General features: G+C 47.0%; 1 protein-coding gene across 4 annotated transcripts in view; it reads left to right on the forward strand.

The window, feature by feature from the left end:
- ece2b (endothelin converting enzyme 2b) overlaps positions 1-23,873 on the forward strand; it is a 281,119-nt gene that overhangs the window by 155,407 nt on the left and 101,839 nt on the right. For all 4 annotated transcript variants that reach the window (XM_078563943.1, XM_078563944.1, XM_078563946.1 and 1 more), the window contains exons 2-4: positions 7,720-7,806; positions 14,635-14,779; positions 17,842-18,057. In XM_078563943.1, coding sequence (XP_078420069.1) covers positions 7,720-7,806; positions 14,635-14,779; positions 17,842-18,057 — 448 coding nt within the window. The remainder of the gene's footprint in view (positions 1-7,719; positions 7,807-14,634; positions 14,780-17,841; positions 18,058-23,873) is intronic.

Here is a 23,873-nt window from a genome sequence, read left to right on the forward strand (position 1 = left end):
TTGGGTGCAAGGTCTTTAGGCTGTTTCTTCTGTCTGCTCATGAAAAGAGAAACTACAGGAAAGTTAGTTGGGAATGCTCTTTCCTACCTTGTTTCCACCAGAACACTTGACCATCTATTGGAGGGCCATGCCAGCATCTTTCATGAAGCCCAGGAACTCCAGGTGGAAGAGATCTTGCATTACAATTCTCTAAGCTTTTTTTCTTGCCTGTTCTACCTAAAGTTTAGGTATTGTTCAAGCTCCCAGCCAGAAAAATTGACCCCAATGTCTCTGTGCTAGAATGCAGTCAGAGTGACACTTTTCCACTGATGTGACATGGAAGCTGCTTTACAGATATGAAACAATGGCCTGAATTTTCAGCTCGGTTGGCAGGTGTGATTGGTGGGCCGGAGATTGGCTGGGGAATGGACTGCTGACCGTGATCGGCCCCCCTGACTGCAATTTCATACTGGTTGGACAATTAACGGCCAGCCGGCGTGAAAAACACACTGAAAAGCTCAGCACTGCCGTGGTGGGGGCGGGAAGAGGGCGGGCGATGATGTCACCGCGGGCGCAGGCCCGCGCTGTCAGAAAGCTCCCTGAAGGCAGAGAGCTGCCTCAGGTAGCTGAAGATCTGAAACAGCAAAAACAAAGGTTTCAAAAGCTGAAAAAAAATGTTTGTGCATCATAATCAGTCACCTGAAAATTTAGCTTATGAAATGGTTTTCCACAGAAATTTATTTACATTTAATTTCATCGTGGAAATCTCATCCTGCCCGGGGATGAGGTTTGATGAAAATTGCAAAGGCCGTCTCGCCGATTTGCCCACCTGACAACCGTAAGGCTGGAGGGGCTACGTAAAATGACAGACAATTGTGCCGTTAATGGGCTTAATTGCCCTCTTAATTGTGGGCGGGCACGCTTCCGACTTTTGCGTGCGCCTGCCAACTGAAATATCATGCGAGCACGGGATGACGACGGGACGCTCGCCTGACGTAATCTTGTGCGATTTCCGCCCGATCAGCACAAAATTCAGCCCATTGTGCTGAATCATGCCAGATTTGCACTAAGTGCAGTAGCGGGTGCCTCTACCCGTTGGCCACGATGGCGGGTTTTCATGCCGTATCGTCCCAAACCCGCCACATTATTTATGCATTCCTGGGAAACATGCCGTTTCCATGGTGGGCAAGCTCTCATTTGCCTGCCATGCCATCACCTCGCCGCTTCAGCACGCCTGGCGCCATATTTAAAGTCCAGCCGCGTGTACCACATCTCAGTGCTTCCAGCCCACAACTGCTGCAGGGAAGATGTTCATGAAAGACATAAAGACTGCAGCCCCCAGATTTATTGATGCATCACCGGAATGCCACTTGGGCACCTGGCGTGATGTCCTCTGGCCACAGGACGGGCAGCGGCATCACCAATCCAGCATGTCAGGTGGTGGCAGCAATGGTGAGCACTAATGCCCTGCAAAAGAGGACAGCCACCATTGTCGCTACAGGATGAATGGTCTCATCTGTTCCCCCAGAGTAACTCACTCTTCTCATCACTTTCATCTCACACACTCACAAACCCATCACACATCCACAGGGATCTCACACCTTGAGGGACAACATCACTAACTCTCACACACACCCTCACATCTCCATCAGCCTCATACCCTCTCGAGTTTGCGTCCTCATCCTGTTCATGGCTCCGCTCACCACACAAACATTCCATGTAGTGCCATGTGTCCTGCTCACATTCCCTCCATCTGCTCCCATGCAGGAGAAGCTGGCTCATATCAGCAGGAAGAGGCCCCAGACCGGGAGGTGGAGTGGCCCACATTAGGCCTCTCACTCACTTTGAAGAGTGTGCATCGTGCTGACTGGTGAGGATGTGGTCCCTGCCTGCGGCGACGATGAAGTTGGCGGCGAACTCCCATTTGAGGATCCTGCACCACGTCATCCCTCTCTCAACGCAACTGTGAGGGCTCTCTCTCCTGCTTTTGACTCTGCTGCCATGCACTAATGATCTCTACATTGGTTCACAGGGAGCTCTGCCAAGGGACCAACACCCTCAGCCAGCCAGTCCCTCAGTTTCATCCACATCCTCTTCTGCAGCCAAGAGGACACCTCCTCCAGTAAAGAGATGGAAATAAGCAGCCTGGAAGACCCATCACAGCACTTACCCACACCCTCCACCAACACAGAGACACACACCATGGTGGGATCTAGATCTAGAGCAGGCTTGGGTTCACAATCTGGTGGTCACCGGATAGATATGTGTCTGCAGCAGAAGGAGGCAGGTTCAGCTGAGCTCCCCGGCATTTGGAGAACTGCTGGGGAGGAGGCATCTGTGAGGTCCGAATCAGATGACGAACCACTGGATTTGGCCTTTCAACTCATTGTGGAAAGTCAGCAAAAGGTGTGGGGCCATCACTCAGAGCTGTTGGAAGCCCTCAACAGAGTGGCATGTGAGCAGGAGGAGTGCGTCTGCTTGCTCTGATGCAGTGGTGCCCATGTGTGTGCGTATGGAGGTCTCTATGGCGGACGCCATGGAGATCCTGGTCCAGCAGATATACACGCAGACCTGCACTCCCATCGTGGTGACCATGGGTGAGTTCCTGCATTGGCAACGTGAGAGGGAAACGGGGCACCTTAACGTCCCTCCTTCCCCTCAAGGAGTCAGGCCAGGGTCCTCGGGCACCTGAGGGGAGGAGGAGTTATACTGAATGCCCCTGGGTCATCCACTGAGGAATCTTAGAGGTTGTCCTCTCTCTCTGAGTCCCCTTTACCTGTGACCCCCTCAACCTCATCCTCTGTCACCGGAGAGGGAGCAGCCGGCCCACGAGTGATTCTGGAGGGAAAATTGCGTGTGTGGCAGGGCTTTTTGGAGCCTTGTGCAAGCACACTCACGCACATGGATCCTTCACGTTTCACACTCATCTCAATGTCCTGAGCATTTTGAATGCTGCCTGCTGGGTTTCGCTTTCAGTTGTCCATCTGAGCTGACTTGCATCTCTGCCCACCCAATGATCACACTCCCATGCAGCACCTGATCTTGCCCACCACGACTCTCGTTTCACTTTCAATTTGGACAGCATGGTCTGGATTCACTTTTTCGTCAGCTCCCCTGTCTTTTCCCCTCCCCCAGTCACCCATTTCCTCTCCCCATCACAGTTGACCCTCCTGGCATCACCTTCCGCCTCTCCTCTGTTACCTACCACAATCCTTTTCCTTTGGGGATGTCCAGGTGAACGTGCACAGTCCCTTCCTTCCTGAAAATCCCACTCCCATCTACATTCATCACCCCAACCCCCTCCTTCCCACCCCCAGGGTCTATGTCTGCCTCTGGGTCCCCACCGACCACCCTCACCATCTCTTCAATCACTACTGTCGAACCCTCACCCTCCCACGCCACCGCCTCACTCTGCCCTCGGTCACTCTTACCCTTCCTCCATACCACGCCCACCCTCAGTTTGTTACCCAAGAGGCAGGCATGGACCTATCTGATCCCTCCTGTTCACCTGCACCCCCCCCCCCCCCACCACCACCACCACCACCAAATCCCCCTAGCCCATCTCCCGCACCACCCACCCTGGCTTAGTCCCTCCCCCTTCCTTCCTCCACCCTTACCCCTTCGCCACCCTTAGTCCTTCCCTGCTCTTCCAGCCTTACCTCTTCCTCCAGCCTCACTTCTTCCTCCAGCCTTACTCCTACCCCCTTCTTGACTCCTCCCTCCACTGTTACTCTCTCCCGTCCCCGCACCCCTTCCTCCCCCGGACACCCTCCTTTCTCCGCACTCTCTTTCCCCACTCCAAACTCCTTCCCTTACACCTTCCACACCCTTACACCTACGTCCACAGTTGCTGTCTTCTCCCCTGTTCTCCCTTCCCCCCCCCCCCGCCCCAACACCTTAAATCCCCCCCCAATTTCACTCCCCCCCCCCCCCCAATTCATTCCCCAACGCCTTAATTCCCCCCATCCCAACCTCACCACCCCTACACGTTCATTCCCCCGACACCTCTTCCTCTTCCCGACCTTCCTCTTCTATCCCCTCAACCATCATCCATTGTGAGCATCAATGGTGACTATCCAACTTCTGTGAGCTGCTTCGCAGCAGAGCCAGGTCCTTGAGAACCCACCCAGCATGCCATGGACGTTCTTCTAGTGCGCTGCTGCTGTCGGACTCCAGCATCTTCTGCTCCTTGGATGTCCGCGATGTGAACAAGGCCCTGGCGGGTAAGTCCCAACTTCTGCACGTCACACTTGGCGTGTTTTCCAGCCAATGTGGGTGGATGATCCAGCGGGGGAGGACGACTCCGCCTAATAATGATATGGTGATAAATTACAGTGAGGTTCCTGATCCCTGATTATGGGGAATGCGGCCTGCCATCGGTGGGCTGAGCAGACGATCGTAAACTGGTTCCACGCCATTGTGAATCCAATTGCACCATATTGTCTGCTCATGCCACCGAACACGCCCAATGCCGGCAGGCACGGAAAATCCTGGCCAATGTTAGGCTAACTCCAGAGTTAGGTCTTGATCTGACTCTAGAAAGCAGCTGTAACCAATCTCACACCACTTTGTTTTGGAGTGCATTTCTATTGCTGTGCCAAGTGAAATTAATAAAGTGCTGTTTGACCTTTTGAGCACTTTATAACCTAAAGAGTTAAAGAAAAGGTTTTGCAAATGAGTACACTCTTGCCCATACTCCCAGGTGGGAGAGAAGCTTTATGCACTAACAGAAGCGCCCATGTATAGAGATCTCTCTAGCCACAAAGCTCCACGGGCAGAATTTTCGCCTTGGCAGGCGGGTGCGTGCCTGACCCACTTGAGTATGAAATGACGTGTGATGATGTTGGGTGAGCATCCGGACCTCAACGCGCAGTCGCGCGATAGTTCGGTCAGTGGGAATGGGCAGCACGCCTGACGACAATTAGAAGGCATATTAAGGCCATTAACTTAAATTTTTCGCTGCCCATCCAACCCTACAGTTGGCGGGCAGGTGAAAAGGCCAAAACAGCCTTTGCACTTCTTAGGAAACCTCATCCACAGGCAGGATGAGGTTTCCAGCAGCAAATAAAAATAAAATAAAAACTTCTACATTTCATTCATAACATGTCCATGTCCCATAACATGAGCGACATATTTTTCAACAGTTAAAAAATCTTTATTTTTGTTTTTCAGAACGCTTTGTCTCCCTGAGGCAGCTCGGTGTCTCAGAGAGCTTTTCCAGCGCGCAGCCGCACACATGCACAAAATTCCCTGCTCACCCTCCTCCCCTGCCCCCTCGAACAGGTAGCACTGAGCGCTGCAGCACACGTTTCATGCTGGGTGGGCCTTAATTGACCCGTCAGCATGAAATTGACGTCTGGCCCCGCCGAGCCTGCCTGACAAAGGCAAAATTCTGCCCCACTTCCAGGAGGGAATGTAAGTCATGTACCATTAGTGATGGGCAATAAATGCTTGCCTAGCCAGCGAAGCCCACATCCATAAATGAATTTTTTAAAAAGCTGAAAATTGATGTTTAGCTACCACTGATAGCGCAGTATCATGGGGTGGAATTTTACGCCAGCAGGATTTTACATTCCTGCTGAAGTCAGTGGAGTTTAAAATGCTCGCCGCATTTTACGGCCCTGTTCCCACTGCGATGGGGCTGGTTATAGTCCCTATCCTATCTTTTGCAGAGTTTACTCGTACAGGATATTCTTGTTCAACATACAGCTATTCTTTCTTGGATACTTCCTTGTTCATTCATGAAACACTTGCTCATTCACACACCATTGTCCAGGGCCCTAAACACCCCTTCCATGTGAGACCTGTAATTTACCTGTACTTCCCCCAATTTAGTGTGCTGAATTTGCTGTCTTTGATGTGATTTCCCATACCGTGGGAAGACCAAATGCAAATTGGGTATCTGCTTTGAATATAATCATTCTGTTTACAAATATTATCCCGATTTTAACTCTCTCATTTCCAGAAGTACTCGTTGCAACTGCTGTTCCTCTTTGGGAGTGTCTGCTTAGGAAAACGTCCCTTAAATCTCATTTTTTTCTCCTGAATGTTCTGTATCACTGTAAGCTGAGTATTGAGAGGGGGATATAACCTTGGTGTGCCTGCATTCCAGTTTTCATTTTGGACATACATCTGTAAGTTTTTTTTGTCGGTTTTCCATTCCTCAATTTCCCTCATTCAGTGACAGGAAACAAAGTAGTGGTGAATGTTTATTTTTGGATTGGAGAACAGTATATAGTGGGGTACCCCAGGGTTGGTATTAGGACCACTGGTTTTCTTGATCCATGTACATGACCTATACTTGGCTGTGCAGGGCACAATTTCAAAATTTGCAGATGATGCAAAATGTGGCAGTATTGTGAACTGTAAGGAGGATAGTGATGGACTTCAAGAGGATATCGACAGGCTGGTGGAATGGGCAGACATGTGGCAGATGAAATCTAATGCAGAGAGTGTGAAGTGATACATTTAGGTTGGCAGACAAGGAGAGGAAACACAAAATAAGGGATACAATTCTAAAGTGGGTGCAGGTACAAAGGGACTGTAGGTATATGTGTGCAAATCATTGAAGGTGGCAGGGCAGGTTGAGAAAATGTTAGTAAAGTATATGGGATCCTGGACTTTATAAATTAAGGCATATATTACAAAAGTAAGGAAGTTACGGTGAACCTTCATAAAACACTGGTTTGGCTTCAACTGGAGTATTGTGCCAATTCTGGGCACCACGCTTTAGAAAGGGTGTGAAGGCATTGGAACAGGTGTAGAATGGATTTCTGACAATGGTTCCTTAATGAGGGACTTCAGGTGCCTGCAAAGATTGGTGAAGCTAGAACTGATCTTACAGAAGAGGAGATTAGGAGAAGATTTGATGGAGCTGTTCAAAATCATGAAAGGTCTGGACAGAGTAGATAGGGGAGAAACTTCCCATTAGCAGAAAGGTCGAGAGCCAGAGGGCAAAGTGATTGGCAAAAGAACCAGAGGTGACACGAAAATCTTTTTTACAAAGTGAGTAGTTAGGATCTGGAATGCACTGCCCGAGTGTGTGAAGAAGGCAGGTTTAATTGTGGCATTCAGAAGGGAATTGAATAATTACCTGAAGAGGAAAGAATTGCAGGGCTACAGAGAACAAGCGGGGGGAGTGGGACTAGATGAGTTGCTCTCGCTGAGAGTCGGCTCGGATATGCCGGGCCAAATGTCCTCCTTCTGTGCTGTAGCCATTCTATGATTCTATAATTTTGGTACCATTTTCCTTGGGTGTGCCACTCGCTACCTTAGCTTTTCACATGCTCTTTTGTTGTTTCAATGCTGTTCGGTTACCTCATTCAGATTATTTTTTATGTCATTAAGTGACTTGTTGCTCCTTTTATTAGCAAGTTTTCTTCAGGCATTTTGCACTTGTTTCCCTTTCTGTTCTCTGTTCTAAAGAAGACTTCTACTTAATATGTTTGCTTATCTTTGCTCTCTACAAATGCTGATTGGCCTGCTGCATATGACCAGCATTTTTGATTTTGAGCAGTCTTATTTGAAATTAAACCCTTTATGAATATAAGAATGTAAGAAGGATTTTCAATTTAACTCTATCATTCTAATAATCAGTCAGTTGTTTGCAAAGCTTTTGACCATGGTTCATGAATACTATATATAGATTGCATAAAAAAATGCAGCCATATATAATATTTCTGGTAACTAAAACTTATTTACCTTTAACCAAGAAATTAATTTTTATTCTTAACCTCACAGATGTCTAACTATAAGCGTGCAACTTTTGAAGATGATGATCCCACAGATACTGCAGCAGATGGAAATGTCTCACCAGAAAGTGTGGAGGTTTGTAGAATTGACTGATTTAAACTGATATTTTCATTAAATCATGGTTTCTTGTTGAACTCAGCACTCATTTCCTTTATTTGTACACATGATGAATGTTTAGGAAGTTGTTTGATGATATGGTATGCACGCTATCTCAGTTTCTTCAGTAACAATGTATACAGGAAAGTGCTGTTACTGCTACAGCATAATCAAGAACAGCCACATTGTATCCTTTGTTTATACATTTTCTTTTGGTTTTAAAAGATAGTGACTAACAATTTCTTCTTTGTGATGTCTAATGCAATGAGTGGAGAAAACAGTAAACAGAAAACAATTTATTATGTTTCTTTGCAAGCAAAATGAAGACCCTAATCGCTGTTATATTTTGGGCTCTTTCTGCGGTGTGCGTGTTCACTTTGAGAAACTAATCTTTTGAAGTGTTTACTTATCCGCTTCTGAAATTGGCTAAATTCTGGATATGCTGATGTTTTTAATGGGCTGAAGCTTCAAGGTCTCTCACTGTGTTTTTGTGATTGGTGACCCCTGCTGAAAACGTGGGGTTGAATTTTCTGGCTTGGGGGGGGGGGGAGGGGCTGAGCGGGCGGGGGTGGGCGTGGACTCGATCGCCACCCGCGATTGGGTCCGCGCTGCCATTTTACGCGGGTGAGCCGATTAAGGCGGGTCTGCAACAACGGCTGGGTCCAATGGTTTTAAAAAGTTGCTGCAGCCTTTCAAAGGCTGCTAATTGTGGCCAGTGGAAGGGCTCCCCAGAGGGTTGGGTGGGGGGGAGGGGGGGCACAATGTGCCCCACGTTTTTCCAATGATTGCCTTGCTGCCCTCCTCGAGGAGGTGGCAGCACGGCAGGAGGTCCTCGTACCCCAGGACAGGAGGAGGAGGCCCCCCCACATCACCAAACGTGCCTGGGAGGAGGTGGTGAGCTCCCGCGACGTGGTGCGGCGCACCTGGATCCAGTGCCGCAAGCGCTTCAATGACTTGTTATGCTCAGGAAGGGTGAGTGCCATGTTGGCATTGGTCACTTAACCCAGCAGCTAGGCTTCCCCCCACCCCGGCACACACACGCACACACCTACCCCAGCCAAATCTGAGTGTAGTGACTACATCGAATCATTGATGGCATGTGTCCTTGGCTGGGTGGGCCGGCAGGTATTGGCCATGCTGAGGTCACCCTGAGAGGGTGGTGATGAGATGGGTTCTGCACCCACAGCAAGTGGTACACTGAGACCCACATCACTGTTTTGGGGGCAACCTGGAGGAGCTGCACCTAGGCGCAGGGCTGGAACTCCAGGACATGCCAAAGTCAGGGTGATGACATACTGGGAGGGGAGCTTCAATTTGGCGTGGCACCGATCAGTCTGCTGTCCTCTGCACTCCATGTGCTTGCGCCTCCTTGCTATGGAAGGTTAGACTGTGTGGTGTCTGATGTGATGTAGGCAGCATTTGGCCAAGGGGGTTGGGGGGAGGGGACAGGCCTATCATCTTTGTGTGAGTATTAGACAGCAGCGGGGTGAGAAGACACAGGAGCCCTGCAATGTCCCACTCTGGTTGGGGTGGGCCATCCGCGAAGAGAGTCCAGGTACAAGTAGCACTAATCAATGCTCTTCTCTTCTTTTCAGGAGAAGAATGCACATAATGCCACCGAGTGGGTGAGGACTGGCGGAGGGCCGGCACAGTTAGCAATTCTCAGCCGTTTCGAGCAGGAGGCTCTAGATTTGGAGAGGCGCCATGCGCCCAGATCCACCGATGAGGCTGGGGTGCCACAGGCAGGTATGTTTGCCCAGCAGTGAGGTCTTCATTGTTCTCCCAGCAGCCATGGCAGTGCTGAATGTTCAGTGATTGAAGTTTGCAACATGGCTTGACCATTGCTTATGGAAGGATGAGCGCATAATGATCCAGGAGACAGGGATACACATTGGCATTGTCTCCGTGTTAACTGATCCAATGTCCTTGTTCTTCCTTTCAGCATCAGCGGAGCAGGGCCGGGAGGAGGAGCAGCAGAGGCCCCCTATCACACCTGAGGGCCCTGAAGTCTCACCAGCATCACACCATCTCCGCCAGGCAGGCACCAGCGCAGATACTAGCACCTTGGTGGGAATTAGAACATCGGCTAGTGTCCCAGGGCACAGTGGTGAGGGCACTTCACAGTCACTGGAGGAGCTGGCAGAGACAGAGAGTGCCCATGGTGCCAGGAGTTGGAGGACTGCAGGAGACCAGGCGTATGCTCAGTCGGTGCCTGATGATGTGCCTCTGGAGTCATCTGTGACACAGCAAGCGCAGGAAATTGGGTGTGCGGGAGCATCTGGGGGAGATACACGAGGCTATGATTGGCTTGGTGTCCATGGTGGAGGAGTCTACCCGGACTATCGCTGAAGCAATGAGCCTCCTTTCCGAACACCATGCGTCCTCCATGAAGAGAGTGGAGACCTTTGTGGAGAGGCTCCTCCAGGAGGCCCATCAGGTCTTCCTGGGGATGCGCTCTGACCAGCAAGCCCTCACATTGGCATTGACCTCAGCTGGTCAGTGTCAGTGTGGGAGATGGTCTGGGCACCAAGTTTCCCAGCTCGGTGCCCATCCATGGCGAGCAGGGAGGTCCGAGGCGACCTCACGTTGGCGCAGCAGGTGCCTGGCGTCTCTATGGGCTCCTCTCAGGGCGCTCCGGATGAGGGCAGCAGCTCCTCCGCCCCTCTGCCACTGACTGTTGCATCCGGTGAGGCTGCAACAACTAGGGAGATGGCAGCTGTGGAACTGGCAGCTCCCTCCCAGGCGGGGCCAGCGCAGGCTCCACGGGCCAGAGGATGACTGCCAAGGTCATCGAGGCCAACAGGACAGCAGAGTCAGCAGGCTGTCTCAGATGCCACTCCCAGCGAGGGGTCAGCATCAAGACGTAGCACCCGAAAACGTAAACATAAGGCACCTTAGGCACACCATGGGTTTATCACTGGTGCTTTTGTGGTGGCCCGCAATGAGGTTTTTATGAGTTAGTGTGATTTTTAACACCATTTTCATTTTGTTCCATTAAGTTTCTTTGGTTGCAAAAATAAATTCAGTCATGTCACCATGGCTGAGGTTGCCTCTTTTGTTCTGCAAGTGGATGGTTTCCAATAATGTAATGTGTGCTTTGTGGGACATTCAGCTTTATGAACAAGGACCTTAGTTAATGTTCCTAACCAGGTAGATTTTGCACTTAGGTCTTGAATATGGAGCATACAGCCCAGGCTTGTCCTGGAGGTCCATATGTGGTGTGCTAGCTGAAGGTTCATTGGATTAAAGCCTCCTGGGTGTCCCTACCTCCCTGGTGTATGCCCGGGTCAGCGTCTACCCCCTCAGCATTTCCCTGTGTGTGCTCATCCTCGGACTCACTGCTGGACTCATCGTACGCAGCCGCAGCCAATGTGTTTATGTCTTCATTGTCCACAGCGTCCCGCCTTTCCCATGCAAGATTGTGGAGAACACAGCATGCAATCACTATCAGTGACACACGATCTGGGGGGTACTGGAGTGCGCCCCCTGAGCGGTCCAGGCATCGGAAGCGCATTTTGAGAAGACCGTTGGTTCTCTCCACCACCAGCCTTGTGGTGCCCTGGCTCCAATTGTACCGCTGCCACCTTCTGTTCTTGGATGGCGGAGAGGCATCATGAGCCACCTTCTGAGGGGATAGCCCTTGTCACCCAGCAGCCATCCATCAAGCCGGGCTGGAGCCCTGAAGAGCCCCGGCACCTGGGAGTGTCTGAGGATGTGGGTGAAATGGGAGCTGCCTGGGTACCTTGCACAGACTTGTAGAATCAGCATCTTGTGATCACACACTATCTGCACGTTCATGGAGTGGAAGCCCTTCCTGTTGACGAAGGGACCAGGCTCACCTGCTGGTGCCTTGATGGCCACATGTGTGCAGTCTATTGCACTCTGGACACAGGGGAAGCCAGCAATGGCTGCGAAGCCTCTGGCTCGCTGTGCCTGGCTTGCCTGGTCCCAACTGTAAAGGATGAAGGTCAATGCACGCCTGAACAGAGTGTCTGTAACCTTCTGGACACGAGTGTGGACAGCTGATTGGGAGACACTGCAAAGGTCACCCACCGACCCCTGGAAGGAGCCAGAGGCATAGAAGTTGAGGGCAGCTGTGACCTTTAGAGCCACTGGCATGGGGTGTCCACCCACACAGTCGCGGAGATCTCAGGCCCAATCATCTGACAGATATAATTGACTGTCTCCCTTGAGAGACGGAGCCTCCTTTGGCACTGCACCTCAGACATATTGAGGTAGCTGATCACCGCCTGTAAACCCTGGCAGCAGGATAGTGGCGTCTTCTGCGGCCTCTTCCACCTTGGACTGCCTCTTGGCCATTTACCCCTTGTGCCTGTGCCTGAACTCCCAAAGGTGGCTTCCCTGGAGACTGAATGTGCACTCCTGGCCTCCTCCCCCTTCTAGCCCTCCCTTCCTCCTCATAGGAGATGCCCCCAGTTGACAGTTCAGCTCCCATTCCCAGGCTGAGGGAAGGCTTCCTGAAACATGCAGGCCCAAAAAAGAATCCTCACTGCAGAGTGCTGACCCAAAGGTTGTGAGTCCAGACCAAGCAGCTGCTATGCGTTTTGAAGTATTGCAGATCACACAGGCAAGTATCAGTGACTTTGAAAAATCAATATTTGACAGTGTACACTCGTGACCCCACTGAGCCCTCTTATCCAGCCCATGGATGAGGTTTATATAAATGTGTCCTACCCGCCTGCTCGTTGTGCCCATGTGCCGACCCGAAGATTGCGCAGGCGCCGAAAAATCGCGGTCGATTGGCGCCTCAAAGGCCTTAAGTGGCTGGTTAATTAATGGCGGGCACGCATCGGAGATCATTGCTCACCCGCCCAATGAAATATCATGATGGCGCGCAGTGACGTCGGGACACTCACCTGATGTCACCGCGCGTCATTTTACTATAAAGCGCTCTCAGTTTTACTACTTTGGAGTTCCACAGGTGGGATTTATATTAACATGAAAATCTCATTGCTAGTGAATTGAACTTTCTGGGATGAAGAGGTTGTCTTATGAGGAAAGGTTGAGCAAGTTGGGTTTATACTCATTGGAGTTTAGGAAAATGAGAGGTGATCTTATTGAAACATATAAGATTCTGAGGAGGCTTAACAGGGTAGAGGCTGAGAGGATGTTTCTCCTCGTGGGGGAATCTAGAAATAGGGGACACAAAAGGCATCTCCCATTTAAGATGGAGATGAGGAATTTCTTCTCTGAAGGTCATTAACCTTTGGAATTCTCTACCTCAGAGAGTGGAGGCTTGGTCATTAAATAAAGACTAGGCTGAGTTAGACAGGTTTTTGATCTACAAGGGAGTTGAGGTTTTCGGGGGAGCTGGGGTTCAGGCAGGAAAGTGGACTTAAGGCCACAATGAGATCAGCCATGGTCTTACTGAATGGCGGACAGGCTCGAGGGCTAAATGGCCTACTTCTCCTATACCTGATGTTCTTATGTTGAAATTGTCTTATGCACCAAGTAACAGCACAATCACGTGCAGGTCAGGCATAAATTAGAAGCTTGCTTAAGCTTGATCTATAGTACCCCAACCTCAGAAGAACACCAGGTGTGCCAGTGGCACCTCCATTCTGCATGCCAGGCATTCTTGACACATTTGCTTGAGCCGGTCAAATTAGTGCTGATTAATGGGCATTTTGGTACTAGGGGCTTATCCACTAGAAACAGAATTCAGATTTAATGTAAAACATACAACTTGTATTTATATCGCTCATTTAACATAATAAAACATGCCAAGGTGCCTCATACAAAGAAAAAACTGACACCAAGCCACATAAGGCAATAATAGGGCAGGTGGTTGATGGTTAGATTGAAGTGGTAGGCTTTAAGGAGTGTCTCAAAGGAAGAAAGAGAGATGGAGAGGTTTAAGGAGGAAATTCCAGAGCTTAGGGCCGAGGCAGCTGCAGACTACCAGTGCCGCAGCAATTAAGATTGGGAATGCTCAAGAGGCCAGAACTAGAGGAATACAGACATCTTGGAGGGGCTGGAGGAGATTACAGAGCTAGGGAGGCCATGAGGGATTTGAAAACAAGCATGAGAACTTTAAAATTGAGGCTTTGCTTAATCCGGAGCCACTGTAGGTCAGTGAGTAAAGGAATGATGGGTGAATGGGACTTGGTGCAAGTTAGGACACTGACAGTAGAATTTTGGATGACATTAAGTTAACGGATGGTAAAATGTGGCATGTCGGCCATTTTAATCTCATCCCAATTCAGAAATTCCCTTGAAATTTCAAGATATTTGGTGCTCAGTGATGTGTTTTTTTCCAATTTTGAAATAATTTTACTAATAATAAATGTAATTTCCACTTGCTCATTTTGACAATATATTTTCTGAGTTGAATACACAAGCTGAAGGGAGGAGTGGTTTAAGCTCAATAGCCTGTAATATGATAGACTGTTAAGTACTAACATCGTTTAATAATTATTTTTAGTATAGGCTTAAAATGAACTATAACAGAAATTTTAAATTTATGATCAATGAAATATTTTTCATATTGTAGTTTTTAATTTTCTTTGTTCCCTCAAATCTACTTATCTACTTGGGAGTTTCCCTGGTGGACAGGTTAAGATTAAGGAATTTCAGTAAAGTTTTTTTTTCTCTCTGGTGGGCTTTGTGGTGAAGTAAATACACACGTTGATTCTTTTTTCACAAGTAAATTTTAGTTTAAATTATAATAATGTTTATTCTTAGTGCTTCTTTTGTTCAAGGCTCGTTGTCCTACGGCATTCACTCAATTTATATAGAAAAGAAAAGCACCACTTGTCTTTAATTTTTTAACTGTATTTCCAATAGGTTGGTTTCAGAAAAGGTAAATCGCTTTCTCTGGGATCAATTGGGACAAGAACACAGTTGGAACTGACCTTGTTAGCAGTCCTCTTGGTTGTGGTCATGGCACTCATTGGTTGCATTATTACTCTGGTAATAAAAAATGCCCAAGGTAAGCTAATACTCAGTAAACCATTAGTCTAAGTTCAGTTTTATTTGATTATCGATCTGAGTGACAATCTATTTGTTACTGCATATTGGGAGCGTTAGTTTTGTTCCTCTTTCATTCTACTCTTAAAATTCATCTTTTAAAAAAAATCCTGGATGCTTTTTTAAAAAGCAAAACAAATCCTAAGCTTGCATTTATATAGTGTCTTTCACAACTTTGGGGCATCCTAAAATGTAAATGAAGTAGCTTTGTAGTGTAGTCATTGTTGTAAAGTTGGAAATATGCAACCAATTTGAGCACAGCACTGTCCCACAAATAGCAATGAGAGATATGACTAGATGATCAGTTTTAGCACTGTTGGGTGAGGGACTAATATTGACCAGCACACCAGGGCAACTCCCCTATTCCTCTTCAAAATGTGCCATGAGATTTTCTACATCCATATGGGAGGGTAGGTGTAGGTTTCTGTCAATTATCATTGATGTATATGAACATTTCTGTAAAACTGACTTTTACTGTGTATACTTTATAATACAGCCTGAAGATCCTAAGTGAAATGGGTTGAACTGTCCCAACTCAGTGCTTAATAGGCTATAATTTATGATGAAAATTTGTGTTAGTATTGACACTGCTAAGATAGGCCAAAGGCTGCTTCCTGTGCTGTAATTTTTATGATTCATTAGCCCATGTATTTTAATCAGGGTAATAATTACATAAAACAACAGGCATTGAATTTTTAAAAATGTGTTAATCATCGCACTACTATAGGAAATTAAACTTCCAGAATGGCTAGAATAAGAAATAGCAATTGACAACTAAGGATGCACTTGTTAAATTTGCATATTATTGGGACAAAAGCTTCTGCTTTGATGTTGGGTAGAGAGCACAGCACAAAATTAACTGATAATGGATTAAGACAGGAACAGGGTGAAACAGTACTTCCAAAACAGGAATTTGATCAGAGTGGAAATTCAGAGTAGAAAAGACAGAGTAGTTCAATTGGAATTTAATTGATAAAGAATGGCAACAAATTCCTGGAGGGTATGGGAGCTTTATGTAGCACATGATAACTCGATAAACACATCTGCAAGACTGAAAAAGGTTCTGGAAGAAGGAGAGCAGCTGGTCATCATGGCCATCATGTGAGAACCAGCGATATAGAGAAGGGAAAGCTTGAAGTCCCGCGAAAGAAATTCAAGAGATTAGGAACAGGACTACAAGGATTACTATATCAGCTATGTGCTACAATAGGAAATTGTGGCAGGATTAGAGAACGCAACATGTGGCTAAAAGAGTGGTATCAAAAAGACGATTTCCATTTTATGGGGTGTTGGTAGCTCTAGGAAAGATGGAAGTAGTATATAGTACTATAGTAGGGAGTACATCTGAATAAGCAGGGAGTTAATCAACTTGTAAAAGGGATAAATGGGGAGGTGAAGGGTTATTTAAATTCAGGTACAAGGGAACATAAACACATTCAGAATAAGTAGAAAATATTGAAATAGGTGAGGTAAATATACAAATAAAAGTAATTTAGCAAAAAGGATAGCATGCAGCTAGAATAAAAGAAGTTGAAAAGAAAAATAAAATTGAACAATTATAAACAGAGGCATGATTGAAATAAGAACAGATGTTATTTTGGACAAAAATACAGAAGAAAACTAGCAGTTTTAAAAATAACTAAAAATGATACATTGTACAAAGTTGGGAAATAAACTAGGGGAATTAGAAGCTATTATGTTGCAGGATGGTAAATACTACTAACAGAAACTTGGCTGCAAACTAGGCAGGAGTGGAAAATAAACATATTAGGTTATCATTTTTAGGAATGCAACTTGGGAATTTTGAGGGGAAGGAGTGGTAAGATTGGTGAAGAAGGATCTAGATGCTTTAGAGAGGACTTATTTGAAAAAAAATGAGCTTCACTTTTAGGCTAGTGGATGAGTTGGTGATCAAACAGATTGCTCATCAAGCTTCTTGAGGATTGTTGAAGACCTGGCTGAATCCAAACTGAGCACCAATGAAGAAGTTATTTGTGAGCAAGTGCCACTTCATAGCACTGTTGATGAATCCTTCTGTCATGTTGGTGACTGGGAGCTGGCAATTGGCTGGATTGGATTTTTCCTCCTCTTCATCGACATGATATTTTTGTGCATTATTGTGTAGTTACCTCTGGCACTGCTTAACTGAGAGCGTAACTAGTTCTTGAGCACTACAGCTGCAATGTTGTTGGGGGCTTTAACTTAAGCTACGTCCATTACATTCAACTGTTTTTGTATGTCATGTAGAATTAACCTAATTAGCTGAAGACTGGCATCTGCTTGGTATTTCTGGCAGACAAAGGTTGCTTATACTGAGGCTCAGTATGTCCTTGATTTATAAGATGCCACATCCCGTATTTGAAGAAGAGTAAGGGAGTTTGCCCTGGGCCCCAGCAAACATTTATTCCTTAATCAACTCTACTAAAAATAAATTATTTGGTCATTTATCGTATTGCTGTTTTTTGGTTCTTGTGTGAAAACTGATCACTGTGTTTCCTTATTTACAACAGTGACTATACTTCATTTCATTGGCTATGAACCCCTTTGCAAGGTCCTGAGATCATAAAAGATGCTACATATAATGGAAGTTCGTTTGTTTCTTGCTTTTATCCTTGGCTTTCAGCATTTTAATTAAATTTAAATCTTTGTTGTTCTGCAGCTCGGAAGTGATGCTGAAACTAACATTAATATTACAGTAATCTAAGCCTGGATATATATTGTAACATGAACATTACTATAAAAATTACCCCAAAATATTTTTTATAAAATGCAATACTACTTAATATATCTTCCAAATATCATTTTTGCTCCTCGGCTTTCCTCTTTCCCAGATCTATCTATCTATCCTAACCAACTTAGCTAAGTTGAATGATGCATCACAAGAGAGTCATGTCGAGAGTTTTCTTATTTTATCTAATTATGCCACCTCAGAAAAAAAACCCAGACCTCAAGATTAATTTATTATTTTACATTTAGAAATTTGTATTGTGAAAGGGTAGCCTATGTGTATTTTTCTTTTTGCAGATCCTTCACGTAAAATTTGTCTGACAGAAACTTGTATCATGGTGGCTGCTAAGATAACAGAATCCCTAGACCGTACAGTGGACCCTTGTAATGACTTTTATCAATATGCCTGTGGTGGATGGATAAAGAAAAATCCATTGCCAGATGGAAGGTCACGTTGGAATACTTTTAATAGTTTATGGGACCAGAACCAGGCGGTCATGAAGCATCTTTTGGGTAAGTAAAAGAGAAAAGGTACAATAATTACTGAATGTGGTTTTGAAAAGGCAACATGTGGCCATATGCAATTTTGTCTTGTTAGCATGTATGTTTATTACAGATTAATTTAATTAGCAGATAGTTTTTGGCATCCATTACTCTTTATGCTCATCTCTACAGCAAGTAATTTTTACAATTAAAGCATTACTTTGTGCTTTATTTATGATGGTAGCAAAATCTGCTATTATAGTCTTTTCTGCATTGCTAAATGTAAAACAATTTCGGTTATAAATCATTGTGACATTTGTAACCAGTAAAAGATGCCTAGAGTGCACATAATAAATAAAGGCCTATTTTCTATCGCGGTTTTCAGTACAGCTTTCAGCACTAGATTCTATATTAATGCATGATTAAACAGCAAGTCTTTGTTAAAAACCTTCCTGCAAAGCAGAAATTCTAAGTTAATAATTTGAAATTTGAGAGTACAGAAAGAATATGTAAAGGTATTCATAGCTATCATCACAATATTGTACTAATTTTAACACTGTTAACTTCGCTGACTGCTTTTAGTTAAATTTTTTGTTGTTTGTGAAGTCTTGAATTTGGCCATGGGCAGGATTTTCCAGTACCCCACGACGGTTTAATGGTGGATGGGTGGGGGGCGGGTGTAGCAATGCGACGGGAGCTGAAAAATCGGTTTCTCGCCAGCGTAAAATGACAGCAGGACCTTCCACTCCCACCCACCATGGCAGGTTGCCATTCCTGCCAGAGGCCAGTGGGAAACTGAAATGCATCCCGCTAATGCGAAGCAGACGAAGACCCAATTGGAATTGCACCCCTTGATCGTCCATGACACCAGTGGGAAATCATTCTGGTCCAGAACTTGTCTGGACCAACGTGGCATGTAAAAGTCAGCACTTAGCTTAAGACAGCCTTGGGCAGCTTGTGTAGAGGAAGAGAAGATGTAGGCTTCCAGTGACTGGACCCTGGAACCTGGACCCTGGAACAACACGTGCAGCACTGGGTAGATGGAGCATCAACCTCGTGGATTTTCTCTGTGCAGCAGCATCAAGGAGGCAGTTGTTCTTGGCACGGCAACTTCGCCCAGGGATCGGACCGCCATCTAGAGACTTCGCCCAGGGATCAGACCGCCATCTAGAGACTTCGCCCAGGGATCGGACCGCCATCTAGAGACTTTGCCCAGGGATCGGACCATCATCTAGAGACTTTGCCCAGGGATCGGACCATCATCTAGAGCCTTCGCCCAGGGATCGGACCGCCGTCTAGAGACTTTGCCCAGGGATCAGACCGCCATCTAGAGACTTCGCCCAGGGATCGGACCGCCATCTAGAGACTTCGCCCAGGAATCGGACCGCCATCTAGAGACTTTGCCCAGGGATCGGACCATCATCTAGAGACTTCGCCCAGGAATCGGACCGCCATCTAGAGACTTTGCCCAGGGATCGGAACATCATCCAGAGACTTCGCCCAGGGATCGGACCATCACCTAGAGACTTTGTCCAGGGATTGGAGCTTCCAGCTGCAGGTGGAAGGCTGCAGGAGGTACCATTGGGCGGCGAGGGTCTGTTGGAGGTGTGGGATGCTTGGGGATTGCGTGTGCAAGTCAGAAGGGGTATGGAGGTTGCTGCAGAGATGTGAAGGGGTATAGGGGGCTGCTGAGGTGTGAATGGGGTCAAAGGGAGGGCTGGGCGGAGTCAATGGTGAACTCCCGGGGCACAAACTGAAGGTAACTGTGGTAGAAGGGCATGGTGAGGGTTACAGGGGGCTGAGGGAGCCAGAAGGATGGGAGGGTAAGGGTGTGACAATGTCACGTGAAGGGGCACCAAGGATGGGGACGCGAAGATGGACTTGGATTCCGGGGCTGGGCAGGACGAGGGCGGGCAAGTCAATGGTAACGGGATGGGATTCTTGGGGAGGAAGGGCACCTCGACATTAATCTGCACATTTCTGAAGGTGATGGGGGAGGGTTGAAGGGTTGAAGGTGGGGAGGTCATGAGTTACTCCAGGCTTGGGCTTGCGTTGCAGCTGGACAAGGCTTTATGTTGCCCTCTTCCTGGTGGCACTTGTAAGGGAGAGAGGAGAGAATGAGTGACAGTATGAGCTGCTTTCATAGAGGCACCCTTGGCCCTGAGGTTTTTATGTCATGCATGGATCCTTACTGGTTGGAGGCCGGATGCCAATCTCTCCATCTGCAATGGCCTAGTCTCATTCCACACTGCAGCTGAGCTGCCTGCTTCTCGAGCTTTGCCATTTCCTTCGGTTGTTCCCTCCTGTCTTCTCCCTTTCTCACTGGTTATGGCTTAACTTCTGCTCAAAGAGAACAGAGAAGATGGAGTTGACAGAAATTGTATTTAGGGCCCAGTTTTACATAGCAATTTCATGTTTCTCTCGTGCTTCCAGTTTTCGAGATAAACCAAAGGATTGTGTGGCATGTCATGGATGCACTGCAGGTTGTTCAGAAAAGTTCAAGGCCACCACCCTCCAGAGTGGTGAGACCATCCAGATATAGGAATAAGGCTCAGAGAGGCATGTCATTTGGGGAGATTGCTGGTGCGTTCAATGTCTGAGCCCCTTTCCCCCCACCCATATTCCCACCACCCATCCTTCCAGATAGCATGTGAGCTTCCTCTGTGTGGAAAGGTGGGGGAGGCACAGTAGCCTCTCCACCTGCAGAGTAAATGGACTGCAGTGGGGCTATGAGGCATGACCTTATGGCGTTGCCACTGAGGCCCATTTCCCCTGTACCATTCATTGTGGTTCATGTGAGCAGCTGAGGGTTCACTTAGCCTGGTGTTGTGGATGAGGTCGTTCATTCTGTCTTGGCATTGGAGGGCTGACCAGCGCTGGAGGCCCCAGGCAGGGTTGGTTTCTCTGCTTGGCCTCCTCCTCCGATCAGCTGGGTACAGGACGTCCCTCCTGGCCTCCACCTGATCGAGGATGATGCCCATGGATGAGTCACTAAACTTTGGCGCTGGAGGTCCCTCTCCTCTTCTTGCCATCTGCATTGGCCTTGTTAGTAAGTTGCTGCCCGGGCACCTTTTAAATATGGTGCATGGATATGATGGTGGGGTGTGCGCTATCCAGCTTGCTCCACTGCGTGATACATTAGAAAACCCCTGACTATATAATTAATGAGACCGGGGTCACGTAAATTCCCATTGACCTCTGGGGGAGGGGGGGAATCCCTCCCCATCCTTGCCACGGGATTTAGTCCTGTAAGTGAAAATCCCACCCCATGTGATTGGCGCAATTATATCAATCAGAAATATAAAAAGACGTTCTTAAGGCCTCTTACGACACGGGCATTATTAAACTGCTTCATTTAGTGTTGATCTGAATAAGCAGAGCAGTAACTAACTCATCAACGTTTCAAGTTGCAATGGACTAACCGTATTGCAAAAGATTCTGGCCTTGTGACAAGCATGCCTGCCAAGTTGAGGCTGATGAGGTTCCACTTAGTGAAATCATCCCAAGGGACTTGGGCACAAAAATGATATTTTAAACATACAGCCTGGTCTGTATGACTGATATTAGGACAGATTCATTGGCAGATGATGTTGCCAGTAATTTTCATGCCTCTGCAGCTGAACTCATAAACAACCTGAAGCTAGATCCTGTTTGCAGTTCATTCGTTTAGCAAGGTCTTGTTGTAGTATCTGAAGAGAGGAGAGTTTTAGCAGAGAGGGTGGGGGTAGGGAGGTGAAGAAAGGAGACTTGCGTTTGAAATAGTACTTGAAGCCACTCCAGAACAAAGGAAGTAAAATCTGATGCAGGAAGCCTTGAAGCCAACAAAGTCATTAAAGAGATGAAATGGGATCAGTGGGTTTGTGTTCATCTACAAGGTTGTGTGTTGTTCCACACAAATTATCCTAAATCATTGTTCCAATGGTTAAAATTTTTAGTCATTCATAATTGGACAGTTTTTGTAGCCGGATGCAAGTGGTTGAATGGCTTTTGACTTGATATGTTGTATTATATAGCTAATGATAAAGTGGCTGGCTTGGATGGTATTTGTGATGAAATCTTAAAAGCTGCTGTCAGTAAAGAGGGCAGAGAGAGCAATGATCCTCTAGTTCCATGCAGGAAATTGCCAGTTCACTTAAAAGACGTCTTTCTGAGTTAGGGACCAGGAGGTGGGTGGCGTGTACAGTTAGAAAGCATTATCTTCAAGTTAGTGTCCTAGGCCCAACCATCTTTAGCTCCTTCATCAATGACCTTCCCTCTAACTTAAAAGTCAGAAGTGGGGTTGTAGCTCATGATTGCACAGTGTTCAGTACCATTCACACTCTTCAAATACTGAAGCAGTCCCTATCTGTATGCAGCAAGACATGGACAGCATCCAGGCTTGGGCTGATAAGTGGCAAGCAATATTCATTTCACAAAAGTGCCATGTATTGACCATCTCTAACAAGTGAGTCTAACCATCTGCCTTTGACATTCAACTGCATCACCATTGCTGAATCCCCATGATCAACATCCTGTGGGTTCACCTTTTTTCTAACTGTTCATGGGATGTGGGTGTTGCTGGCTAGGCCAGAATTTATTGGCCACCCCTAATTGCCTTTGAGAAGGTGGTGGTGTGCTGTTAGGGAGTTCCAGGAATTTGACCCAGCAACAGTGAAGGAATGGCAATATAGTTCGAAGTCAGGATGGTGTGTGACATGGAGGGGAACTTCCAGGTGGTGATGTTCCCATGCATCTGCTGCCCTTATCCATCTAGACGGTAGAGGTTGCGGGTTTGGAAGAGACTGTTGCAAAGCCTTGATGAATTGTTGCAGTGCATCTTGTAGATGGTACATATTGCTGCCACTGTGCATCAGTGGTGGAGGGAGTGAATGTTTAAGGTGGTGGATGGGGTGCCAGTCAGGTGGGTTGCTTGTCCTGGGTGGTGTTGAGATTCTTGAGTGTTGTTGGAGCTGCACTCATCCAGGCAAGTGGAGAGTATTCCATCACACTCCTGAATTGTACCTTGCAGATGGTGGACAAACTTTGGGGAGTTAGGAGGTGAGTTACTCACCGCAGAATTCCCAGCCTTTGACCTGCTCTTGACCAGCCATATAAAGACTGTAACTACAAGAGCAGCTCCAGTAGTTACAGCAGCATTCTGCGGCATGTAATTTACCTTCTGACTCCTCAAAGTCTGTCCACTCTCTAGGCGCAAGTCACTTGTCTGGATGAGTGCTGCTCCAGCAACACTCAAGAAATTCAACATCATCCAGGACAAACCAGCTTGCTGATCAGTATCCCATCCACCACCTGAAACATTAATTTCCACCCCAAGATGGAGGTGCCTTTTCTCCAAGTTAAAACAGCCTTCAGCAGCCTGGCCACCTTTGTGAAGGGGCAGTCCCTCCATAGGACAGCCTGTGGCTGTAGCTGAAGCCAGGTAGGCCGGGAGGGCCTCTAAGCCTGCCAGGTGTGCTGGCCCCAACCCCGCTCTGCCACCAAGAGGCCACCTTCAGGCAATTTTCCCTGGCACCTTTGGGGCTTGGAGGCCAATCGGAAGATTATAGTTGGTCTCCAACAATAGGCCTTAATAGGCCATTAATCAGATGAATTGCCTCCCTGTTGCTTGTGCGAAATACCTCGCCTGCCTCCCTCCCTCCCTAAAAATTCAGAATCAAGACCCTATAATGGTAGAGTGGCAGGTTTGGATGATATTTGTGATGAAATCTTAAAAGCTGCTGTAGGTAAAGGCAGAGAGAGTAATGATCCTCGAGTTGAGTGGAAGTTGTCTTTCTGAGGTTAGGAACCAGGATTTGATATGCAGAATGTCTCAGCAGTTTACTAAAATGGAATCCTGGTGAGGTTGA

Source organism: Cetorhinus maximus, chromosome 19 (assembly GCF_964194155.1).
Source record: "Cetorhinus maximus chromosome 19, sCetMax3.hap1.1, whole genome shotgun sequence".
NCBI classification, from domain to species: Eukaryota; Metazoa; Chordata; class Chondrichthyes; order Lamniformes; family Cetorhinidae; genus Cetorhinus; species Cetorhinus maximus.